Below are 25,081 nucleotides of genomic sequence, written 5' to 3' on the forward strand. Positions count from 1 at the left end.
CTGGTTGTGAGTCAGGCTGACTTGTTGGGGAAGCTGAGTGACGTCAACAGCACTCAAGCTGCAGCCTTGAGGGCCCCTGAGTCTGGGCAGGGGGAGGGCAGCATCTAGAAAGGAGACCCATCAAGGCGAGAAGCCGTCCTGAAATCAATGCGCTCACCCGAAGGGACCTGGTGTGTCCCGGCTTTCTCCAGGACCCCTGGGGTAAGCTGTTTCCCTGGAAACTTGGAGGGGGGAGCAGTGTGTCTAATGACCTGACCAATCCTAGCTCCAGGGCACCCAAAGAGCCTCCCAAGAGAAACAGGGCGGTGGACAAATGTGGGTAAAAACACTCTTCATCTCTGATTTAACTTCTGGGTCCAAGTCCTGTTTGGGCTCTGGTCTGTTGGTTGTTTCCACTGAATGCAAACAACGAAATGCGAGTTGGCTGGTTTAAAGGGGAAAAAAAGGAATGCATCGGAGGGACCTCAGAGTGGCTCAGAGAACTGACTTAAAGGAAGAACCTCCAGTCGCCACACCTGGGCTGGGTGGACATCAGAGAAAGCCCGGTGTCCCAGCCCAGGAGCTCAGGGTCCTGCCCTCTGGGGTGGCCATTCACCTGGTGGTGGCTCAGAACCAAATGCTCCTAGTCTCCGAGCCTCTGGTTCCCATGTGCCGTTTCTGGGCAGGAGAATCTGGCCCAGCTTCGGTCAGGGGATCAGTACCCTGGGGCCAACGATGGCAGAGCCCAGCCCCGGGAATGGGCTGTCCCAGAAGAGGGGGTTCACTGTGAATCAGACAGGCTTCTTGTTTAGACTGTCTTCGTTGAGACTGGGCATAGAAGGGGTGGGGGAAAGGCCTCTCACGTCCAGGAGGAAAGGAGGAGACATAACGGAGGTGATGCCAGGGCCCTGTCCTTCGCAGAATCCCCTTCTCGGCCCGTGGTACCCCGGCCTTGGGGCCTGCTAATGATGGCAGAGAGGCTGAATGGCTCTCTTGGTGGCCACAGAGGGGCTTGGGGGACGTGTAGGCTCTGGTCTATGTCTCAAGGGAATAGGAGGAAGGGCGGTTGGAGAGTTCTGCACAGTCTAACCCGCTCACAGGAGGTACGAGGGTGAATGGGAGGGGGCATGTGTGGGCTGGACACTCGGGGTCAGGTCTCCAGGACCCAGAGCAGTGGCGGAGGGCCAGACACAGTGTGGGTTCCATGCATATGAAGGCTCCCACATCTGGGTTTGTTCAGCAGGATTCCAGGCCGGTTTGTGTCCTGGGGACTGGGATTTAGACCGGAGGCTCCACTTGGGAACCTTGGACAGGATCCCATACACACAAAGCAAGGTTTGAACTCGAGTGTTGGATATGAGGCATTCTGATATTGACAGGGATGAGGATTCATTTCTGGAGGAGGAATACCAATAATAACAATACAGGCATGGGACTTCCCTGGCTGTCCGGTGGTTAAGACTCTGCGCTTCCACTGCAGGGGGCATGGGTTCGATCCCTGGTCAGGGAACTGAGATCCCGCATGCTGCGTGATGCGGCCAAAAAAAATTAAGAAAAAAATACAGGCAGAAAGCTGTGGGTTTGCAGGGTCAGACACGATTTCCCCCTCGGCAGGCTTCCATTCCAGCCACAGCCCTCTCTCAGGATGCTCAGGGAGGGCGGCATGCTCCTCTGGGAATATGAGCCCATCCACTGCCCTCCTACCCCACAAGCCCACAGGTTGGCTGTGCTTGGCTCCTGCCCGAGATGCCGGGCAAGCCAGGGACTTGGGAGTCTGCCTGGCAGGGCCTGGTGAGAGGATCAGCCAGTTGGTTCCTGCATTGCTTGACCCCAGGATATCCTAAGTCAGGGTGGGCAGTAATAGGTCGGACCTTTATGTGGGTGTGAGAGCCAGAGAGAAGAGCTGGAAGGCCAGTCCCTGGAGAACAGAGGTCAGGACAGCCCTGGCCCTCCAGGTTATTCTGGTACCCAAACGCCTGACTTTCGCGTGCTGGCTAGTTTACGATCTGCAGCTGGCCGCCCCTACAAGGGCATGCGGGTGTGAGCAGGAAGTGAACAGCCGCTGCCCCGAACGGGATATGGAACCTCGCCTTGGCTGGGCCTGCGCAGTAGAGGCGTTGTGTCTGCTCTGGCGTCGGAAGGCAGGATGTCCCGTGTGCAGGTTGGATGTGCAGCGCAGGGTTTTCTAGGTAGGTGCAGTGGGAGAAACAGGGTGCAGAAGAGCTGAGGGTGCTGCATGGAGAAAGCGGCAGCTGAGAACTTGGGGCAAAGTTCTGCAACCTGCAACCAAAGGAGAAGTAGGGGTCCCTGCTATTTACTGGGCACCTGCCTTGTGCTAGGCACTTCACCTGTTACATCTAACCATTCCAGCCATGCTTCCCATTTGTTAGATGAGGAAACTGCAGTTCAGAGAGGTTATGTACCTTACCCAAGGTCACACAGCTAGTGAGAGTTGGAGTCAAGACTTAAACTCTGGTTTCCCTGAGTCTATAACAACCAGAACTTTGCTCACCATTTTTTTTTTTTTTTTTTTTTTTTTTGGCTACACCGTGTGGCATGCGGGATTTTGGTTCCCTGACCAGGGATTGAACCCGTGCCCCCTGCAGTGGAAGCTCGGAGTCCTAACCACTGGACCGCCAGGGAATTCCCTTTGCTCACCTTTTGTTGCTGAATGTGTATATGAGAGTTTGCGGGGGGGGGGTGTCGGAGCATTTATGATTCAACAATGGCCGCCCTTAAGTTTGTTTTTAAGTTGAAAATATTATTGAGATAAATATAGATTCACATGTAGTTGTAATCCACCCATCTTTTCCAGATTCCCCCCTTTTTACTTGTATTCGTGTGTGTGTATTTAGTTCTCTACAATTTTATCACGTGTAGATAACTTCTTTTTAGAGTGTCTGTTTTCCTATTCCTTTAACATTTTTCACTGCTTGCCTCCCAGTCTAATATCACAACCCTAAGGGTTTAGTTTACTTATGCTTGGGGGGTGCGCAGGGAGGGGGCGGAAGCTGGGTGCACTTGGAAATGTATGGGGGTGGTATCTGGCTGACACAGGTCCTGGGGGCCAGGGGAACTACATGTCGCACACAGTAAAGCAATGTCCTGCTCCAGATGTCAATCATAACCGCAGTTCAGGATAACATGGTAACTCCCATGTTTTCAAGTGCATCCTTTATCTATTCTAACATGAAGCGGTTCTTTTTGACAGGAGGTGCACTTCTACATTGACAGGTCGAGAAGAAAGATTAGGTTGGATGTGAAGTGTGTTATTACTGCCACCTTGATATGCCCTTAAGGTGGGGTAAACTCGGGGAGCAGCATATTGTTAGAGATTATTCACAGCGTGACTCACTGCATAAGGAGGTAGAATGTGCTCTTGCAGGCATGCCACCTTGGGGGTGGTCTCCAAGGGAACAGCACTCTGCAGCCACCAGAGAACACAAAGGCTTCTTTGCTCATCAGAGAAAATACGGCAGTTATGTTCCTCTGATTTAAGAACATAATATAGTTCTTACTAAGCCTAATCCTCTTTTTAAAAATATACTTTTTATTTTCAAATAGTTTCAGATTTACAGAAAAGTTGCAAAGAAAGTACAGTGAGTTTCCCCATACCCAGTTTCCTCTAAATTATTAACATCTTACATTAGGATGGTGCCTTTGCCACACTGAATGAATCAATATTTACATATTATTATTAAACTGAAGCCCATTCTTTATTCAGATTTCCTTAGTTTTTACCTAATGTCCTTTTTCTGTTCCAAGATCCCACATGACATTTAGTCATCACATTTCCTTAGGCTCCTCTTGGCTGTGACAATTTCTAGCACTTTTTTATAATTGCAAATAGACTCCTATTCAGCCACAATCTCTGCCTCCCAACTCTCCCTTGCGTTCACGTTCATGCCCTTGGCTTTTTGCCTCTAAAATGATGGATTCTGGGCTTCCCTGGTGGCGCAGTGGTTGAGAGTCCTCCTGCCGATGCAGGGGACACGGGTTCGTGCCCCGGTCCGGGAAGATCCCACATGCTGCGGAGCGGCTGGGCCCGTGAGCCATGGCCGCTGAGCCTGTGCATCCGGAGCCTGTGCTCCGTAACGGGAGAGGCCACAACAGTGAGAGGCCCACGTACCGCAAAAATGAATGAATGAATGAATAAATAAATAAATAAATAAAATAATAAAATAAAATAATGGATTCTGGAACCCTGGTATCCCCTGAGCATCTGACGGGCATAGGCAACAGCACACCCAGGCATCTCAAGCTCAGTTTGCTCCAAACCAAGTTCATCTTCTCCTCTAGGCCTACTGGGCTCAGTGGGGCGTTCTTCCCTGGAAAGCCCCGTATCTGGGAGGCATTCCGACTTGCCCTGCTCCCTAATCTTCCGACAGGGAGCACCTGGTCCCTCTTCTTCCCTCTACTACGTCTTCTGTCTGTCGCCTCCTCCCTCCATCTCCACAACTACCTCCTTAGTTCTGGCCCAAATCAGCATTGCCTGGATTGGTAAGTCACTTTATTATTATTTTTTAATATTTATTTATTTATTTATTTAGGCTGCACCAGGTCTTAGTTGCAGCACACGGGATCTTTAGTTGTGGCATGCAGGCTCTTAGTTGAGGCATGAGAACTCTTGAGACATGCATGCAGGATCTAGTTCCCCGACCAGGTATGGAACCGGGGCGCCCTGCACTGGGAGCGTGGAGTCTTATCCACTGGACCACCAGGGAAGTCCCGGTAAGTCAATTGTTTAAAAAAGAAATTGAAGTTGATTTACAATGTGTTAATTTCTGCCATACAGCAAAGTGATTCAGTTATAAATACATATATATATATATAAATATATACATACACATATATATATATACATATATATTCTTTTTTGTATTCTTTTCCATTATGGTTTATCACAGGATATTGAACATAGTTCCCTGTGCTATACCTTGTTTTATATCTACTCTCTTTATAACAGTTTGCAGTGAATCACTTATTAATGCCCTCTCTGTTTCTAGCCTTTTCTCCGCTGGATCACTCTCTGCCCAGAGACATTAGTCCCTCTGCTTTTCTTTCTTTTCTTTTGTTTTTGGGCCGCACCGCGAGGCATGCGGGATCTTAGTTCCCCGACCAGGGATAGAACCCTCCTCTGCTTTTCAAAACCCCTTCAGTGGCTCTGGTGCCCAGAGGATAATGTCCTTGCTCCAGAGCCAAACAGAGGCTGTTTTGAGTCCTGGTGCAGCTCACCTTCCAGACTCCCCACAACCTGACCAGTGGCTCAGCAGCAAATCCAGATCCCTGTCATCCTCCCAACTTGCCTATTTGTGTTTTCCTGCCTTTTTGTGTTTTCCTGGAAAATTCCCTCCATCCCCTCGCCTTTCAGTTCAAATCTCCAAACCAGGCTGGGGTCACCCGTCCTCTGGAGAGGTTCCCCTGACACCTCCGGCAGAGTCATAACTCTTTCTCCTGCTGTACCGTCCCTCCCCCTATAACACCCTTAGATTTTTGCACTTATGTATCACACTACATTGTAATTAGTTGATACAAAAATCACCGATCTCCGTGGAGATGCAGGACACCCTCTCCTCTGTGCCCTTATTAGTCAGCTCCTTGCTGTCATAACAAAGTACCACAGACCTGGGGGCCTAAACAACAGAAATTTATTTTCTCACAATTCTGGAGACCAGAAGTCTGAGACCAAGGTGTCGGCAGGGTCAGATTCTTCTGAGGCCTCTATCCTTTTCTTGCAGATGACTTCTCTGTGTGTCTTCGCATGGTCTTCCCTTGGAGCCTGTCTGCGTCCAAATGTCTTCTTATTGATGTAAGGACACCAGTTGTATTGGATTAGGGCCCATCCTAATGGCCTCAATTTAACTTGATTACCTCCTCATTTTAACTTGATTACCTCCTTAAAATTACCTCATTTTAACTTGATTACCTCCTTAACTTGATTACCTACCTATCTCCAAATACGGCCACATTCTTAGGTACTAGAGGATTAGGACCTCAACGAATGAATGTTGGGAGGGGGGACACGAGTCAGCCCATAACAAGACCCTTCTCTCCTCTTTCCTCCTATGAGCTCCTTGCAGCCTCAGCTTCCTGGGAGGCCTAGCCCTGAAGGGTCAAGGACTTGGGAATCACATAGTCCAAGTTCAAATTCTGCCTCTCATGAATTCCTTGGGGGACGTATCTGAACCTCAGGTCTTCATCTCTAGAATGAGACCATCAAGCTTGCTCTGGGGGACATGTGTGTGGACTGGAGTCGCTGGTCAAGTGTCTGGTGTGTGGCCGGTGGGCAGTATATGGGAGCCATCACTGTCCTCCTGCATTGCGGAACTTTCTGCGACGATGGGAATGTTCTATATTTGTGCTGTCCCGTGTGGTAGCTGCTAGACCACATGCAGCTGAAATGTGGCTAGTGTGACTGAGGAACTGAAAATTAAATTTTAATTAATTGAACTTGAAATTGAAGTAGCCACATGTGGCTGGTGGCTACAGCACTGGGCAGCACAGCTGGGTTCACCAGGGGTCCCCAGTGTGTCCCAGAGTGTTCCTGCATTAGGCCCTGACATGCTCTGTCCTGGCGGTGAATCCATTCCCCTGGCCATGTCCCCACGCCAGATGCTCCTCTGTGGCCCCTGGGGGGGGGTCTCACTTATTTTGCCTCTGGAAAGCATTGCCCAGTGCAGTGGGGGCCAGAGCATGCTGACCCGCAGGCAGGACAGGAGCCACTGTGTCTCTAGGAGCAGCCCTTTGAAAGGGCAAGGGGAAAATTGTGCAGCCCCTTACTACCTCAGAATGTGGCTGTATTTGGAGATAGGGTCTTTAAAGAGGATTTGCCCTTCTCAGGTGGCACCAAACCCTTCTCCACCTGGATGTCCTATAGGGCAGAAAAAACTCACCTCCAACTTCACTCCCTCTCCTCCAGCTGTCTTAGCTGGGAAGGTTGGGCTTATCCCAAATTGCCTCTGCCTCTCCTCCAGCTACCCTCCTAAATCCACTTCTCTGTCTCCCCAGCCCCTCCCAGTAATCCAGGGCAGCCACCTGCCCCGATTGCTTCAAAGCCTGGATCGCAGTCCTCAGCTTTGTGACTTAGCCCCGCCCAGGGTTAAGATGGCTCAAGGGCTTCCTGTTGCCTTCAGGACTCAGCCTAAAAGACCAACCCCCTTATCAGGTTTACAAAGGCCCAGTCTGACCTGCCCGCCCCCAGGCTCACCTCTTCAAGTATTTTCCTTCCTTTAGGCTACAGTTTCCCTTTTTTCCAGAGATATGTTCTTTCTTGCCTCCAGATCTTTGCACAATCTCATCTCTTGGCCTGGAACAGGGATCCCCGGTTAGGGATAACTCCGGCTCACATTTTCCGTCTCACTTTATCTTTTTCTCCAGGAAGCCTTCTCGGATGGAACTGTGTATCCCTGTTCCGGCATCCCAGAGGCCTGTCCAAGTACCTTCTTTCCTGCATTCATGCATGCATTCACCCACTCCTCGAACTGTTTGTCGTGCAACTAACTACTAAATGCCAGACCCTGCCTTTAGATGCTGGAGACACGATGCAGGGCAAGAAAGACAGTCCCGGGCCGCCTGGAGGTCACTTACATTCTTGAAGGAGAACATTAAAGATGAAAAAGAGTGAACACAGAAATAAAAAAAACCCACACAAATTGTGTCCCAGGAAGAAAAGAAACAGAGGCTAAAACCTGTGGTTCTGACACCACCTGTGGGGGCGAAGAGACGCCCGACAGGGGCGCCACCTCCGGCTGGGCGCGCGGCCGGCAGGGGGCGCGGAGGGGCGGAGCTGGAGACCGCGGTCCCGGCCCCGCCCCTCAAGGCCCCGCCCCCAGCCCGGCTCGGCCCCGGCCCCGGCCCCGCCCCCGCCCGCTGTGCGCGCGCTGGCCCGGCAGCATGGCGGCGGCGGCGGGTGCCCCTCAGCTGGGTCCGCCGCAGCCGCCTCCGCCGCCGCCGCCTGAGGAGTCGTCCGACAGCGAGCCCGAGGCGGAGCCCGGCTCCCCGCAGAAGCTCATCCGCAAGGTGTCCACGTCGGGCCAGATCCGCCAGAAGGTGAGCCCGCGGCGGCGGCCCGGTCGCGCGCCCCTCACGCCGCGGCAGCCCCGTGAGGCCCGCAGTTCGGCCCGAGCAGCCGCCCAGGCCCGGCCCGGCCCGGCCTAGGGTCCCGCCGGGCGCCGCTGCCCGGACGGAGTGCGCTCCGCGGGGTAACGGACCAGGCGCTCGGGGCTGAGCGCGCCTCCCGGCGGGGCGGCGGCGGGGACCCCGGGCCGGGGAGCAGGTGGGCGCCGCGCGGGGCCGGGCCGGCGGGGCGCTTGGCGGGGCGGGCCGCGAGGAAGCCCCGTGCCGCGGGGACCGGGGGGGACAGGCCTGTAGGCTGGGGGGCGAGCGCACCAGAAATGGGGACTCCTGGCTGCGTCCGGCCGGCGAGCGCTCCCCGACCCGGGTTCTGCACATTTCTGAGGACGGATCGGGCTCTTTCCCGCTGGGTGCTGTGCACTCACCTGTGGCCCCTGAGAAATCCGATTGGACCCAGGTATGGGGCTCTTCCCTTCCTTCCCCTCGCGTGGATTTTCGTGCGGGAAAGGGCAGGGATGCGCGTCCCGTGACCGTCTCTCTCTCCCTCCTCGGGAAAGAGGGGAGAGGGGGCTGTCCCTGGCTGCGCACCCGCTTGGCATCTCACTCTCGGTGGAGAACTCCAGACGCGAAGTATTAGCTGCAGAAAGACGCATTTCCTTTCTGCAGGAGTAAAGTTGCACCCTTTGTTTTCCCATTGCGGTTTCTGTTGCAAACTGCTTTTGGGTTTTGCTGCAGGTGAGCCCTCTGTGTTAGCACACGGCTTCCTCAGGCAGGTGGTTGGACAGGTGGCTGAGGGCAGCCTGGGTCTGTGGGCAGCCTGGGCAGATCCAGCTGGCACAGACTATCTCATCCCGCTGCAGTGCGCTTTTCCTCCAGGGCCAGTGAGTTCAGCTGGTACTTTTACCGTGGGAGCCATTTCTTAATCTTATGTCAGCCTCTGATACCTGGGATGGGGTAATCTTTTGTCCTAATGTTACAAACAGTTTTATTGTGCAGTGCTCCAGTCATTCAGCACATAGGTATTGAACACCTCCTTTGTTCCAGATATAACAGTAATAGTAATAATTATAACGCTAGCAATTCTCCAGTGCTTACTATGTGCCAGGCACTTTTCTTGGGTTAACTTTACAGCACTTTACATGGGTTACCTCATTAGCCTTGGTGATAACCCACTGTGTTGGGTGTTGTCTGTCATTCCCGTCTTATGGAATTGGAGGTGGAGAGGGTAAGTGTCTTTCTTGCCCAGGGTGTCACTGGTAGTAACTTGGATCTGGATCTGAACTATGGTCAGGATCCCAAGATGGAAGGCAGTTTCTCCATTTCGGGGTTCCCAGCCTGTAGGAGGTGGACATCTGTCCATGTGACAGTATGATGTAGTAAGTGCTGTGGAAGCTTAGAGGACTGAGAATCCAGCTACCCTGGGAGGCAGGATCTTGCGGGAAAGAGTTTGTCAGGCTAAGTAAGGAAAGAGGACTTTCCACCTAGTTGAATGTTGTATCTACAGGTTTAGGCACACCTGGGAATGGTCAGAAGGTGAGTGGGTCAGATTGAGAGGAATGAGGAAGAGGCTGGAAAAGTAGATCAGGCTGGATTTTGAAAGGATAGCCCTGGAGTTGGGTTTGTGGCCTTGGGCAAGAGGGAGCCACTAAGGACTATTCAGAGCCTGAGAGTGATGGGTCAGAGGTGCTTTTAGAAAGATCTCCAAGTAGCCCTAAATGGTACTGCTAGGAGTTGTTCTCACCTGTTGCTTGGTCCTCAGGCATGGTGTGTGCCCAGTATGGGGTGGATCATGTGATTTACAACTGTTATTAAGATTTGATCTCTCAGAGATTCCAGTGTTTGTCCAGAATTCTGTTCTTAAGGAGGCTTTTTTTTTCCCTCTTAAAACAATAGCTGTTACACCAGCTGTTCTGGCTGAGGAGGAGTGATGGGTAGAGTGTTAAAAATACACCCCGAGGACTTGAGTTTCTGAATACAGTCACATCTGCTGTACAAATAGCTTAAGGTTGAGTTTTCTTTTGGGTTGTTAGAGATTGCTGGAATGTGAGGTTTCCTGTGTGTGTGGTAGCTCCCAACCTCCCTTCCCCACTCCCCCTTTTAAAGCAGATAAGCCGTTCAGAAAATTCCTCTGGTATATGTGGTGCACAGGGGAAATATCCAGAATGGTATGGGGTATCATTCTGAGTCGAAAAAGGAACGACCCACTTTAAGTATTTAAAACAGAGGGAGTTCAATGGGGGAGTGGTCGCACAGGTGCTGAAGAGTTGAGAATGCAAACAGTGGGCAGTGAGGTAGCCCTGCGACGAGGCAGCAAACAGGAAACCACTGCCACCCCGAAGCTGGAAGACAAGCCGGGAGGCAGCGTATCAGGAACAACTGTGACTCGCCAGAGGCTGGAACCACCATGGGTCATCTGGCGGGGGCTGGAGGCTTGGAAGGACACAGCTGCTCCTGGAGACTCACCCCATGCCCCCTCCTGCTTGGGGAACCCAGCCTGCGGGGATCAGCCCATCTGCAACTTGGAGGAGAGCAGAAGAGTGAGGAATGGAACTGAGGACAAGCTGGCTCAGGACCAGAGCTGTATGTGTGTCAAGTTTTTGAAACATTAGTCCAGTGCAAGCTAGAGCTGTCTTAATGGAAAAAGAAAAGGAAGTGTCTTCTGACAGTGCTTCTCGAATTTTCATGTGCAGACACGTCCCCTCGGGATCTTGTTAAAATGCAGATTCTGGTTGAGTAGGTCTGGAGTGGGGCTAGAGGTTCTGCATTTATCACCTCCCAGGAGATGCTGCTGCTGCTGGTCGTGGACCAGACTTTGAGAAACAAGACCATGAGGACATGTGTAAAGAGAAGCCTTACCAAGCGCCAAAAAAAATCTTTATTCGTGAGGTTCTTTTGAAACTTTTTCCCAAGTCTTTGATGGGGAAAGTCTTTGAAAATTTGATGTGTATAGATTTGAGATGGTCGTTTATTAGTTTAGCATATCATGTACGTCTGATATTTTCACATGTTCCAACTGTCCCCAGCAAACACATTACTTCATTTCATTTCCTTACCATAGTACACAGTAGTGATTTTATAGGACCACATAGCTAGTGTGGAAAAAAGAAAATGGAACTAATACACTGGTAAATTAGCTTATGAACACATTATAAGGTATTTTGAAATCTGAGTAGAGAACAGTGTGATTGTGTGAAGACTTATCAGTTAAGATGGAGCTTAATTTATTTAAAAGTTTTAAAAAAGTTAACATTTTTGGCTTTGTGCATTAAAGTGCTTATATTCTTAATTTCAAATTTAAACAAAGTATTTTTTCCATTGTGAAATGAAGGCTAGTAGAAATTAAGTAAAATGTTCAAGTTGTAAAATACTTAAAAAACAGCTTTACTAAGATAAAATTCACATACCATGCAGCTCACTCATTTAAAGTGTACAGTTCAGTGTTTTCTAGTATATCTACGGTTGTGTAATCATCACCGCAGTCAGTTTTAGAACATTTTCATCACCTCAAAGAGAAACCCATAGGACTTCCCTGGTGGCGCAGTGGTTAAGAATCCACCTGCCAATACAGGGGACACAGTTTCGATCCCTGGTCCAGGAAGATCCCACATGTCGCAGAGCAACTAAGCCCGTGTGCCACAACTACTGAGCCTGCGCTCTAGAGCCCTTGAGCCACAACTGCTGAGCCCGCATGCCACAACTACTGAAGCCTGGGCGCCTAGAGGCCATGCTCCGAAACAAGAGAAGCCACTGCAATGAGAAGCCTGTGCACCACAATTAGAGGAAGCCCACGTGCAGCAACGAAGACCCAATGCAACCAAAAAAAAAAGAAACCCATAACCATTAGCATTTACTCCCCGTTTTCTCCCAACTCTCTCAACCCTAGGCAACTGCTAGTCTGCTTTCTGTTTTGTGGATTTGCCGATTCTAGACATCTCATATAAATATAATATGCAGTATGTACCCTTTGTGTCTGGTTCCTTTCACTTAGTAAAATGTGTTCAAAATTCATCCATGTTGTAGCCTGTGCCAGTACTTCTTTTCATTTTACTGCTGAGTAATATACCGTTGTATGGATTTACTACGTTTTATTTACATTCATCTGTTGCTGGGCATTTGGGTTATTTTCACTTTTTGGCTATTCTGGATAATGCTGCTATGAACATTCATGTACATATTTCTGTGTGTACATATGTTTCATTTCTGGTGGATATATACCTAGGAGTAGATTTGCTGGGTCACATGGTAACTCTATTCTTAGTCTTTGAGAAACTGCCAGACTGTTTTCCAAAGTGACTACACTATTTTACATTTCCACCAGTAAGGTATGAGGGTTCCAGTTTCTCCATGTCCTCAGTTGTTTTATCTTTTTGATTATAGCTATCCTAGTGGGTGTGAAGTGGTATAAAAGTTTTTGTTTTTTGTTTTTTAAAATATTTATTTATTTATTTTTTTGACCGTGTCGGGTCTTAGTTGCAGCACGTGGGATCTTTCGTTGTGGCACGTGGGCCTCTCTCTAGTTGTGGCTCGTGGGCTTAGTTGCCCCGAGGCATGTGGGATCTTAGTTCCCTGACCAGGGATGGAAGTGGCATCCCTTGCACTGCAAGATGGATTCTTAACCACTGGACCACCGGAGAAGTCCCTAAAAGGTTTTTTTAAAGCTAGTATGTAGCAGTATTTAAGAGTCTAAACTTTGGTGTCACGAACAAGTCTCCAAACCTCTCAAGACTTGGTTTCCTTATCTGTAAATAGGGAAAATACTAGCTCTTGGGTAACGAGTGGTGACAGTAAATGTTAGGTGTGTGTTCCTGAGCCTCAGTTTCTCTCTCTGCAAAATAGAAATGATTATAATAGTTCTCAGATCTGTAAAATAAAAATGATGATGATAACTCATAGAAACAAGTGGAGTAGTCTTTGTGCAACGCTTATCTAGCGTCGAGCCTGGCATATTATGAGCATTCAATAAATGGTTGCTTTTATGATTATTTCTGTCTCTCTGATTGTTCACTTTTTATATCTTGACCAGTAGCCATCCCCCCGAACCCCTCTGCCCCCAGCTCAAGCTGATCTGGGTGAGTCTCCATCTCTAGCAGCCAGAATAGCAAATAAAAACAAATCTGGCAGACAATTAACAGTGAATATCTTTTTAAAAAATTGTTAATTTATTGAATACTAGTGGGAATAGCATGGGCTAGGTGTTATTTTCTTTATTTCACAGATTCAGTTTAACTCAGTAAATAGTAGAGATCTTAAAATTGTTCTGTGTGCTGGCACTTGGGGGGGCCTTCCTGAACAACAAAGAACACCCCTAGAGCTAGTCGTCTGAAGAAGGCGTTAATAGAATAACCACATAGGTACTGTAGGGTTGTTTTGGTGATGAAAGGACCCTAAATCTAATGTCTGGTGTCTTTGTAAAAGAAAGAGGAGGAAGATTTGGACACAAAGGAACACACAGAGAAAAAAGCCATGTGAAAACAGAGCCAGCGATTTAGATCTTTGCTGTCACAAACCAAGGACCAGGTGGGGCCACTAGAAGAGGTAATAGGCGGAATCTCCCCTGGATCCTTTAGAGGGAGTGTGGCCCTGCTGACACCTTGATTTTGGACTTCTAGCTTCCTGGATTGTGGGACAACAAATTTCTGTTGTTTAAGCCTCCCAGTCTGTGGCCTTGGTTACGGGGCAGCCACAGGAAACTAACGTAGGGCATATACTAACTCTGAAGGGGACGCTGAGAGGCTGAGCTCTGTGAAGCAGTCAGAAATGCCTGTGGGACCTGAGGTACTGGGATCTGCCAAAGGGCAGCAATCCTGGGTGAGCTCCGTCAATTTGGTTTAGGATCCCAAAAAGCCACTTCCAAGGAATGAGGAGGATTAGAAGTAGGACTTCCAAAGGCCTGCAGTCATGCTTCATAGCATGTCAGGTCTCTGAAATTAAGGTAATCCCAGCGTGCTGTTGTTTTTAGGTGCTTAACAGAAGCAACTTCAGTCCTCTGTAGAGGGAGATGACATCATCCAGTCATCCAGTTATTTTCACAAGCCATGTTGTAAACTCACTGTTTTGTGTTCAGTGAAGAACAGACACACGGGGAGGCAAGGCCACGTGAATTAAAACCAATGGAAACAGCAGACTATAAAGACAGATTAACAGGGGCTCTAGACATCAGACACAGATTTTGAAACAACTATGCTTACTATGTTTAAGGAGCTAAAAGACCAGACTGAGAATTCTGGCAGAGAACTAGAAACTGAAAAAGAACCAAATGAAAATTCTAAAACTGGCAAATGTAATAATCAAAGTTAAGTTCTCAAAGGAAGGGTAGAATAGACACGGCTGAAGAAAGAATTCAGTGGCCCAGAAGACAGCTCAAAAGAAAATTACCCATAAGGAAGCCTTATGGAGACATAAAAAAATGGAGAAATTAGCAGATAAGGCAGGAGTCAGAGATAACAGTGAAAAGGTCTTTTATGAGAAAATTGGGCAGAAACAACATTTGTAAAGATAATGCCCGAGAACTTCCCACAACTATTAAAAGGCACCACCCACAGATTCAGTAGCCTGTGAACACAGAGAAAGCCTCACCTATCACTTCATAATAAACCTGCTGAAAACCACAGATGAAGAGGAGACTTGAAAGCAACTGGAGACAGATTACCCTCAAAAGAGCAACAGTGAGATTGACAGCTGTGTTCTTAACAGAAGCCATGGAAGCAGAAGTCAATCAAAATTTAAGTGCTGGAAGAAACTTCTAACCCTAATTCATTACTCAGCCAGAAGATCCTTCAGAAATAAAGCTGAAATAAAGATGTTTCCAAATAAACAAAATCAATTTTTTGTGTGCAGACCCATAATGAAGGAAACATCAAGGAGTGTTTTTGTTTGTGTCTGGCTAAAGGAAAATGATCTTAGGTGAAGGGTTAGTGTTTCAGGAAGGAATGAAGAGCAATGAAAAGGGCACTTACATGGAAAACTGAATGATTATCAACTGCTAAATTTTTTTTTAACATCTTTATTGGAGTATAATTGCTTTACAATGGTGTGTTAGTTTCTGCTTTATATCAAAGTGAATCAGCTATACATCTACATATATCCCTATATCTCCTCCCTCTTGCATCTCCCTCCCACCCTCCCTATCCCACCCCTCTAGGTAGTCACAAAGCACCCAGCTGATCTCCCTGTGCTATGCGGCTGCTTCCCACTAGCTATCTGTTTTGCATTTGGTAGTGTATATATGTCCATGCCACTCTCTCACTTCTTCCCAGCTTACCCTTCCCCCTCCCCATATCCTCAAGTCCATCCTCTACGTCTGCATCTTTATTCCTCTCCTGCCCCTAGGTTCTTCAGAGCCTTTTTTTTTTTTTTTAGATTCCATATATATGTGTTAGCATACGGTATTTGTTTTTCTCCTTCTGACTTAACTTCACTCTGTATGACAGTCTCTGGGTCCATCCACCTCACTACAAATAACTGAATTTCATTTCTTTTTTATGGCTGAGTAGTATTCCATTATATATATGTGCCACATCTTCTTTATCCATTCATCTGTTGATGGACACTTAGGTTGCTTCCATGTCCTGGCTATTGTAAATAGAGCTGCAGTGAACATTGTGGTATGTGACTCTTTTTGAATTATGTTTTTCTCAGGGTATATGCCCAACAGTGGCATTGCTGGGTCATATGGTAGTTCTATTTTTAGTTTTTTAAGGAACCTTCATACTGTTCTCCATAGTGGCTGTATCAATTTGCATTCCCACCAATAGTGCAAGAGGGTTCCCTTTTCTCCACACCCTCTCCAGCATTTATTGTTTCTAGATTTTTTGATGATGGCCATTCTGGCCGTTGTGAGGTGATACCTCATTGTAGTTTTGACTTGGATTTCTCTGATGATTAGTGATGTTGAGCATCCTTTCATGTGTTTGTTGGCAATCTGTATATCTTCTTTGGAGAAATGTCTATTTAGGTCTTCTGCCCATTTTTGGATTGGGTTGTTTGTTTTTTTGATATTGAGCTGCATGAGCTGCTTGTAAATTTTGGAGATTAATCCTTTGTCAGTTGCTTCATTTGCAAATATTTTCTCCCATTCTGAGGGCTGTCTTTTCGTCTTGTTTATGTTTTCCTTTGCTGTGCAAAAGCTTTGAAGTTTCATTAGGTCCCATTTGTTTATTTTTGTTTTTATTTCCATTTCTCTAGGAGATAGGTCAAAAAGGATCTTGCTGTGATTGATGTCATGGAGTGTTCTGCCTATGTTTTCCTCTAAGAGTTTTATAGTGTCTGGCCTTACATTCAGGTCTTTAATCCATTTTGAGTTTATTTTTGTGTATGGTGTTAGGAAGTGTTCTAATTTCATTCTTTTACATGTAGCTGTCCAGTTTTCCCAGCACCACTTATTGAAGAGGCTATCTCTTTTCCATTGTATATTCTTGCCTCCTTTATCAAAAATAAGGTGACCATATGTGCGTGGGTTTATCTCTGGGCTTTCTATCTTGTTCCATTGATCTATATTTCTATTTTTGTGCCAGTTCCATACTGTCTTGATTACTGTAGCTTTGTGGTATAGTCTGAAGTCTGGGAGCCTGATTCCTCCAGCTCCGTTTTTCTTTCTCAAGATTGCTTTGGCTATTCAGGGTCTTTTGTGTTTCCATACAAATTGTGAAATTTTTTGTTCTAGTTCTGTGAAAAATGCCAATGGTAGTTTGATAGGGATTGCACTGAATCTGTAGATTGCTTTGGGTAGTAGAGTCATTTTCGTAATGTTGATTCTTCCAATCCAAGAACATAGTATATCTCTCCATCTGTCTTTGGGTTTGAAATATATATAGAATTAAAATACATAGCAATGGTATGTAAGTCAGAAAGGAGGTAAATGGAATAAAACTGTTTAAAGTTTTCCTTGCAATTCCAGGAAAAAGAAAAAAGAACCAATTAATATTAGACAAGTCAGGGATACATGTTGTAATCTGTGCAGCAGCCACTAAATTGTGAAGATGATATGGTATGTAAGCTAAAAGGCAAGAAAAATTGAATAATAAGAAATTCCAAATCTGAAAGAAGGCAAGAAAGGAGAAAAAAGGGAGAGGGAGAGATTGGGGGTTTGGGATTAGCAGATGCAAACTGTTATGGATAAACAACAAGATCCTGTTGTATAGCACAGGAAACTATATTCAGTACCCTGTGATAAACCATAATGAAAAAGAATATAAAAAAGAACGTGTATATATATATGTATAACCGAATCACTTTGCTGTACAGCAGAAATTAACACAACACTGTAAATCAACTATACTTCAATAAAATTTAAAAAAAAAGGAGAGAAAAGGAAACATTGAACAAGTAGAACAAAGAGAAAGCAAACAGTAAGTGGATAGACTTAACTCCCAGTATAGCAGTAATCACGTTAAATATAAGTGAATTTGAATGCTCCAGTTAAAAGTCAGAGATTGTCAGACAGGTCAGAAAACAAAAGTAGACCAGGTTATTTAAGAGAGATACATTTAAAACAGAAGGATATAAAAAGATTGAAAGTAAAAGAATGGGAAAAAATACTATGCACACATCAACCTAAAGAAAGTTGCTATAGTATTTTAATGTCAGACAAAATAGTCTTTGAGGGCAGAATTTATTATTAGAGATAAAGCTTTGATACTGATAAATGATAAAAGTTTTATTTTAGATACAATAATTTAAACTCTGTATATACCTAACGTAACTTCAAAATATTTAGAAGAAAAATTAATACAACTGTAATGGAAATAAATCTATGATCATAGTGGGATATTAAACACACCTGTTTCAGAGGCTGTTATGATAAGCAGACAAAAATTTATAAAAATAAAGAAAAATTGAACAACAAAGTACTAAACTTGACCTAATGGACGTATATAGAACACTGTACTGAGCAATTGCAGAATCGAAGTTCTTTTCAAAAGCACAGGACACATTGGTCAAAATTCACTATGTGCTGGCCACAAGGCAATTCTCAACAGATTTCAAAATATTGAAATTATACAGACTGTGTTCTCTAACAACAGTGGAATTAAGCTAGAAATCAGTAAAATGAAAATCCTCATGTATCTGGAAATTTAGAAATTTGTTTCCAAATAACTTATGAGTCAAAGCTAGAAAATGTTTTCAGTTGAATGATAGCAAAATACATATAACTAATGGGATACAGCTGAAGTCATGTTTAGAGGGAGGCTTATATCTTTAAATGCATTTATGTTACAGAAGACTGCTGAAAATCCATGAGCTAGGCTGTGTATCAGGTGATTAGAAGGCTAGCAACACATTAAACTCAAAGAAAATAGAATGAAGGAAATAATGAAGAGCAGAATTTAACGAAATGAAAAATATTCATTAGAAAGGATAAACAAAGGCAAAAATGGAGTCTTTGGAAAAAAAAAATCTGACAAAATTGACAAACCGCAGCAGGAGTAATCAGAAAAAAATTAGAGAAAGCAAATAATTAATGTTAGGAATGAAAAAGGGACATCATCGAAGATCTTGCAGATGTTAAAAAGAGTAGGCAGGTATTATAAACAACTTTATACAAGTAAATTTGAATCTTTAGATGAAGTGGACAAATTCCTAGAAAAACACGACTTAAAGCTGACACAGAAATAGAAATGTAAATTGTCTTTATAACTATTAAAGATATTGAATCCATAATTTGAAATCTTCCAACAAGGAAAACTCTAGGCCCAGATGACTTTACCAGTGAATTCTAAGCATTTAAGGAAGAAATAATACCAGTTTTACATAAAATCTTCCAGGAAATAGAGACCCCCCAACTTACCCCCAGCTTCCTAGGAGTGGAGTGGGGCTGGAGGTTTGAGTTATAAAATCTCTTTAACAAGGAGATTCGGGGAGCTTCTGGGTTGGTGAATGCAGTAATATGCTGGGAGGGTGGCACACCCAGAGCGGGCATGGATGCCCTACCCCCCGCCTCCCAATATCTTGCCCTATACATATATCTTCCATAGGGCGTCTCTTCAGGTGTGAGTGAGGATGTGGAGCAAGGGAATGCTCTGGTGGGAATATTAAATTGGTAACACCACTTTACAAGATATTGTAGCAGCATCTATTAAAGTTGAAGGCATGTATACCCTGTGTTTCAGCAATTCTACTTCTGGGTATATATCTAATAGCTTATGTAAGCAAATGTACTCCAAGAGGCATGTACAAGAATATTACTAGTGTATTATTTGTAACAGCTCAAAAGTGGAAGCAACCCAAGTGTCTGTCAGCAGTAGAATTGATAAACTATAGTATGTTACAAGAGAATGCTGTACATCAGTGAAAATGAACTACTGCTACCTGCTGATTTAAGGATTAATCACAGCCATTAATGTTGCAGGCCAAAAAAGCCAGACATAAAAGAGTACATTCTATATGATTCCGTTTACATCCAGTTCAGATCAGGTAGGACACTAAGGAGTTTAGACTTGCCTGCTTGTGTGTTTAAGCTACGAGCAAGGAAGACGATTACCAGAGAAGTCGGGGTGGTGGGAAGTGGTGGGTAGTGACTGGATGGTCCTTGAGAGAGGGAGCTTCTGCAGGGCCGGTAGTGTTGTTTCTTCACCTAGGTGGTGGTTGATTGGGTTCTCAGCTTGTGATAATTGTACATTTTTGTTTTGTGGACTTTATGTGTGCTATTCTGTAATGAAAAAGATTTTTTAAATTGAAGTATAGTTGATTTACAGCATTATATTAGTTTCCGGTGTACAACATGGTGATTCAATATTTTCATAGATTATACTCCATTTAAAGTCATTATATTCCCTGTGCTGTACTGAAAAAGATTTTTAAAAAAAGGTAAATAAAAGAATGAGGAGGAGGTAGTTGGTCAAAGAGGTATGCAAAGGCCCTGTGGCCAGGGGGAGCTTGGGGAAATCAAGAGGCTGAAAGAAAGCTGGTGTGGATAGAGTTAGCAAGAGTTGAGGAGACCTTGATTGTGCCGTGAGGCTGGGGAGCCGGGTAGAAGCTCTGTAATAACGGGATACTATTGCTCTAAGATTTTAGGAAGGAGTGAGACATCTGATCCAGGTTGGAAAGATTGCTCTGGCTGTGTTGTGGCCGCCTCAGTGGATGCTGGCTGACCCATGTGGTGAGAGATGATGGTAGCCTGGGCCAGGGTTGTGGCAGTGGTGATGGAGAGAATTAGTTGGATTTGATATTGTGAGAACTCGGTGATGGTTTGATGAGGGTGTTGGGGAGGAGGGGGAGGGGAAGAGAGAGGAGGAGGGGGAGGAGGGGGGAGGCTCGTGGTTCACGTGACTGGCTGGTGAATGGAGCTCTTTCCAGTGAGGAGCTGTGGTTGAGGACCAGTGAGGACCAGCTCTGGGGATTCTGCTCTCACTGAGCTCTCCTGCATGGTGTCCAGGATCCTCTTCTTCTCAGCTATGCCAACTTCACAGATGAGGGACACAGAGGCAGTCAGGTGGCTTGTGGGTGTGCCCTGAAGCCACCTGGGTCTCATAGATTCCAGATTACACCTCTTCCTGCTGTGTTCTGTCCAGCCCCATAACAGTCATGCGCAAACAGTAGGAATGGTTCCTCAGAGCCTGAAAGGGAGAATAGTGGATAGTGGAAGGGGGTCTGGGCAGGTCTGGGGCCATTGGCTTTTAGGAAGCAAGTAGAGGAGGAGGAGGGCCAGTCTGAGAAGGAAGTAGGAGAGCTGGGCGAGGGCTGGGGAAGAAAGTCAGTCCCTGATTGCAGCACCTGGAGGTCCACCAGTACTAGCTTTATTGTTACTTTGGTGTTTCCTTCTGGACTATTTTTCTGGATATGTTTAATTTAGTTGAAATGAAACTACATGTAAGTTTTCACTTTAATGTTATGAGCATTTCTCCATGTTATTAAAATCTCTTTTTTCTTATCCTTTGTAATGGTTGTACCACATATTCTGTGAAGAATACCTTGCAAGGAAAGCTCTTCAATTTTTTATTGTGAAAAATTAAAAAGGTACCTAATATACTTACTATCAAGATTCAGCAATTGATAATATATTGCCAAATATGCTTTATCTATATGTATTATATAGAAATAACTGATTTACTAAACCATTTGTAGGCATCATGACAGTCTATCCCTAAAGAGCTCAATGTGTATCTTCTAAAAATGACATTTCCTATATAGTCCATTTTTACACCTGAACTACAAATAATTACTCCTAAAAAAATAAGGACATTTTCCTATGTAACATTATTATACCTAAGATATTAATTGTAATTTTCTAATATCTATATCCTTTTTAGTTTTCCCCAGTTGAACCAAAAATGCTCTTTATAGCCTCCCTTTTGGGAACCATGTACCAATCAAAATTCATGCATTCGTTGTATCTCTTTAGTCTCTTAACCTAGGATAGCTGCCCTCAGCAACCTTCGCCATCTCTCCCCTCCCCTCCCCTCCCCTCTCCGACATTGACTTTTTGACGAGACAAGGGCAGTTGTCTTGTAAAATCTGATTCTGGATTTGTCTAATTGTTTCCTCATGGTTTCTTTTGCATTGTTCTTTTATAGTCTGTATTTGCTATAAGCTGAAAGAGAGGTTTGAAGACTCAGTTATATTCAGGTTGATGATTTGGGCAAATCTCCTAGGTGCGGGATGTTCCATGTCCTGTCAGGCAGGCAGTCTCCTCTGCTGTGTCATCATTTGGTTTATGTGGAGATGCTAGATACTTCTACTGGAAATGTGGATTTCCTTCTTTGAGATTAGGAAGTAATCTATGAGGTGATTCCTAGACACCCTGCAAATAATCCTTTTATCCAACAACTTTTTACCAAATGATTTTCAGCATTTATACATAATTAACTGACCTGAATCGGTTTTATTAAGAGAGCTTGAGAGAGTTTGAAAAATGGACCTACCTCCTCCCTCAGCTTTCTGTCGTTTCTTCCACAATTATCTGTTGGTATTTGGCAAATTTTTCCCAGTTCAGCTGGGGAACGACTACATTTCTTCCTACCCAAGGCAGGGTAATTGCTGGATTCTTTCTGTTTAATTACCAATTTTCAAAGTAAGGGTTTGGTAGAACAGTCGTCCCTAGTGGAGGCAAATGGTTTTGTTTTGTTTCTCTCTCTCTCTGTCTCTCTGCTGGGGGAGGGGGGGTTATCACTGTGGATTCATGACTTTTTATTCAGTTTTGTGATCAGTTATAGTCATTCTTTTTCATGCTCAGATTGTCCCCATTTTCCCAGGAGAGCCCCTTCAAGCTGGCTCTGTGGTCTCTGAGCGCTTGCTTGCTGTGTCACGATCTGTCTGTTAGTCTTCAGGATGGAGCCCAGAGGTGGGGATGCAGGGCAGAGGGGATGGCCCACGTGGGATGCTGTCCTGTCTCCTGTGCTTGGGACAGACAGTGCCCCGTGATTTCAGCACATCAGGCCGGCAGCTCTTTGCTTTCCTTTTTGGGGCAGTATTAATAAATGAGGTGGAAAGCTCCTGTCTTCCCTGCCTCTGATTATTGCATCTCCGTTTATTTTGTGTTCCTTTTGGGTGGTTCTTATTATTTGTAGGTTAAATAATCTGTCCCTTCACCACTCTGTCCATGAGCTTTTCTCTCAGTCTTTTCTCCTCTCCACCGTATCCAGCAGCATTCTGTGGGCACCTCACTTTTGTCCTGTGCACCATCAATGACGTTTTCAGCAGTGTGCATTTCCCCCGTAGGCCCTTCCATGTGGATTTTAATTCTGCTGTAGTGTGATTATTTTTGCTTCCTATCTTAATCATGGCCTGTATCTTGGCTTGTTGTCTTTTAATTTCATATTGTTCACATTGGTGCTCCCTGTTCTTTAAAAAAAAATTAACTTTAATTTTTTAGTAGAGGCAGTGTCCTCCTGTAATCTTTTACAGGAAGCACATATTTTCTAAAAAGGTCTTCCGTTTTCTGTAATAATTCATTTCAGATTTATGTATGTGCTTTATCGTCTATCTTTAAACTCCCACCTCCACTTTTTTGTTTTTGTTTTTGTTTTGATTTATTGATCCTTGAATGGTATTTGCTGGTCTGTGGGTTTGAACTGCCGTTAGCTGTGTGCTTGGCTCTGGAAGAAATGTGAGTCCCATATGAGACTGGGCCCAGGTCCAGTGACTCTCCCCGCCATCTCGGTCTGAGTAGTGCGAGGTTTTGGGTCACCTGCCACCCATTTCTGGCTGCCTCTGCTCTTCTGCATCTGAAGGTGAGGGTGCCTGGTTTGTGGTGGTTTTCCTGGGCCCGGCTCCTCAGGCTCCAGGATGAACAGTGCTTTGTCCTTGGGGTAGGATGGAAGAGGGTCACCCTTCCATCACCACTTTCACTTCCAGAACTTCTTTATCCCCCACATTGAAACCCCTTCCGCATTAAGAAGTCATTCCCCACTCCCTCTTCTTCCTCAGGCCCTGGCAGCCACTACCCTGCTTTCCATCTCTGTGGGTTTGCCTATTTTGGATATTTCACGTAAATGGAATCATAAAATATGTGTGTGGCCTTTTGTGTCTGGCATCTTTCCCTTAGCATAATGTTTCAGGGTTCATCCATGTTGTAGCGTGTGTCAGTACTTCATTTCTTTTTATGGCTGAGTAACATTCATTGTATGGAATAATACTCCATTTGTTTTATCTGTTTATCCGTTGATGTATATTTGAATTGCTTCTACCCTTTGGCTATTATGAGTAGAGCTGCTAGGAATACTGTTTGAATGTCTGTCTTCAGTTCTTTTGGGTGTACACCTAGGGAGTGGAATTGCTGGGTAATTCTGTGTTCATCTTACTTAGGAATTTGCAAACTTTTTCACAATGGCTGCAGCATTGTACATTTCCAACAGCAATGTTTGAGGGTTCCAATTTCTTCACACTTGTCAACACTTGTTATTTTCTGCCCTTTCTTCCTTCCTCTCTCTCTCTCTCTCTCTCTCTCTCTCTCTCTCTTTTTTTTTTTTTTTGATTACGGCCATCCTGGAGGGTGTGAAGTGGTATCTCATGGTATTGATTTGCATTTCTTTAATGACTAATGGTGTTGCGCATCTTTTCATGTGCTTATTGGCCATTTATATATCTTATTTGGAGAAATGTCTATTCCAGTCCTTTGCCCATTTTAAAATTGGGTTATTGTTTTGTTGTTTAGTTGTAAGAGTTCTTTGTATATTTTAGATAATAGACAGTTCTCAGATATATGATTTGCAAATATTTTCTCCCATTCTGTGGGTTGTCTTTTCACTCTTTTTATTTTTTTTTAACTTTAATTATTTTATTTTATTATTATTATTTATTTTCTTTTTGCGGTACGTGGGCCTCTCACTGTTGTGGGCCTTCCCGTTGCGGAGCACAGGCTCCGGATGCTCAGGCTCAGCGGACATGGCTCACGGGCCAAGCCGCTCCGAGGCATGTGGGATCTTCCCGAACTGGGGCATGAACCCGTGTCCCCTGCATCGGCAGGAGGACTCTCAACCACTGCGCCACCAGGGAAGCCCACTCTTTTTATTTTTAAAAAAATTTTATTGAAGTATAGTTGATTTTTAATGTTGTGTTAGTTTCTGGTGTAAAGCAAAATGATTCATACACACACACACACACACATACACACACACACACACTTTTTCAGATTCTTTTCCATTATAGGTTATTACAAGGTATTGAATATAGTTCCCTGTGCTATGCAGTAGGTCCTTGTTGTTTATTTTATATATAGCAGTGTGTATCTGTTAATCCCAAGCTCCTAATTTATCCCTCCCCCGCTTCCCCTTTGGTAACCATAAGTTTGTTGTGAGTCTGTTTCTGTTTTGTAAATAAGTTCATTTGTATCATTTTTTTAGATTCCACTTAAAAATTATATCATATGATATTGGTCTTTCTCTCTCTGACTTACTTCACTTAGTATGATACTCTCTAGGTCCACCCCTGTTGCTGCCAGTGACATTATTTCATTCTTTTTTATGGCTGAGTAATATTCCAGTGTGTTTGTGTGTGCGTGTATGTATATACCACATCTTTTTTTTTCTTTTTTTCATTTATTTATTTTGAATCTCTGAAGACTATAAATCATATTGACCACAGTGAATTTCAG

General features: G+C 45.0%; 1 protein-coding gene across 4 annotated transcripts in view; it reads left to right on the forward strand.

The window, feature by feature from the left end:
- The first annotated feature begins 7,868 nt into the window (after positions 1–7,868).
- DGKD (diacylglycerol kinase delta) overlaps positions 7,869–25,081 on the forward strand; it is a 110,038-nt gene continuing 92,825 nt past the window's right edge. For 3 of the 4 annotated variants that reach the window (XM_081242727.1, XM_081242729.1, XM_081242728.1), the window contains exon 1: positions 7,869–8,028. In XM_081242727.1, coding sequence (XP_081098853.1) covers positions 7,873–8,028 — 156 coding nt within the window. In that variant the 5' untranslated portion in view covers positions 7,869–7,872. The remainder of the gene's footprint in view (positions 8,029–25,081) is intronic. The other variant, XM_081242730.1, reaches the window with a different exon arrangement.

This window comes from Mesoplodon bidens (genome assembly GCF_964165515.1).
Source record: "Mesoplodon bidens genome assembly, chromosome: 8".
NCBI lineage: Eukaryota > Metazoa > Chordata > Mammalia > Artiodactyla > Ziphiidae > Mesoplodon > Mesoplodon bidens.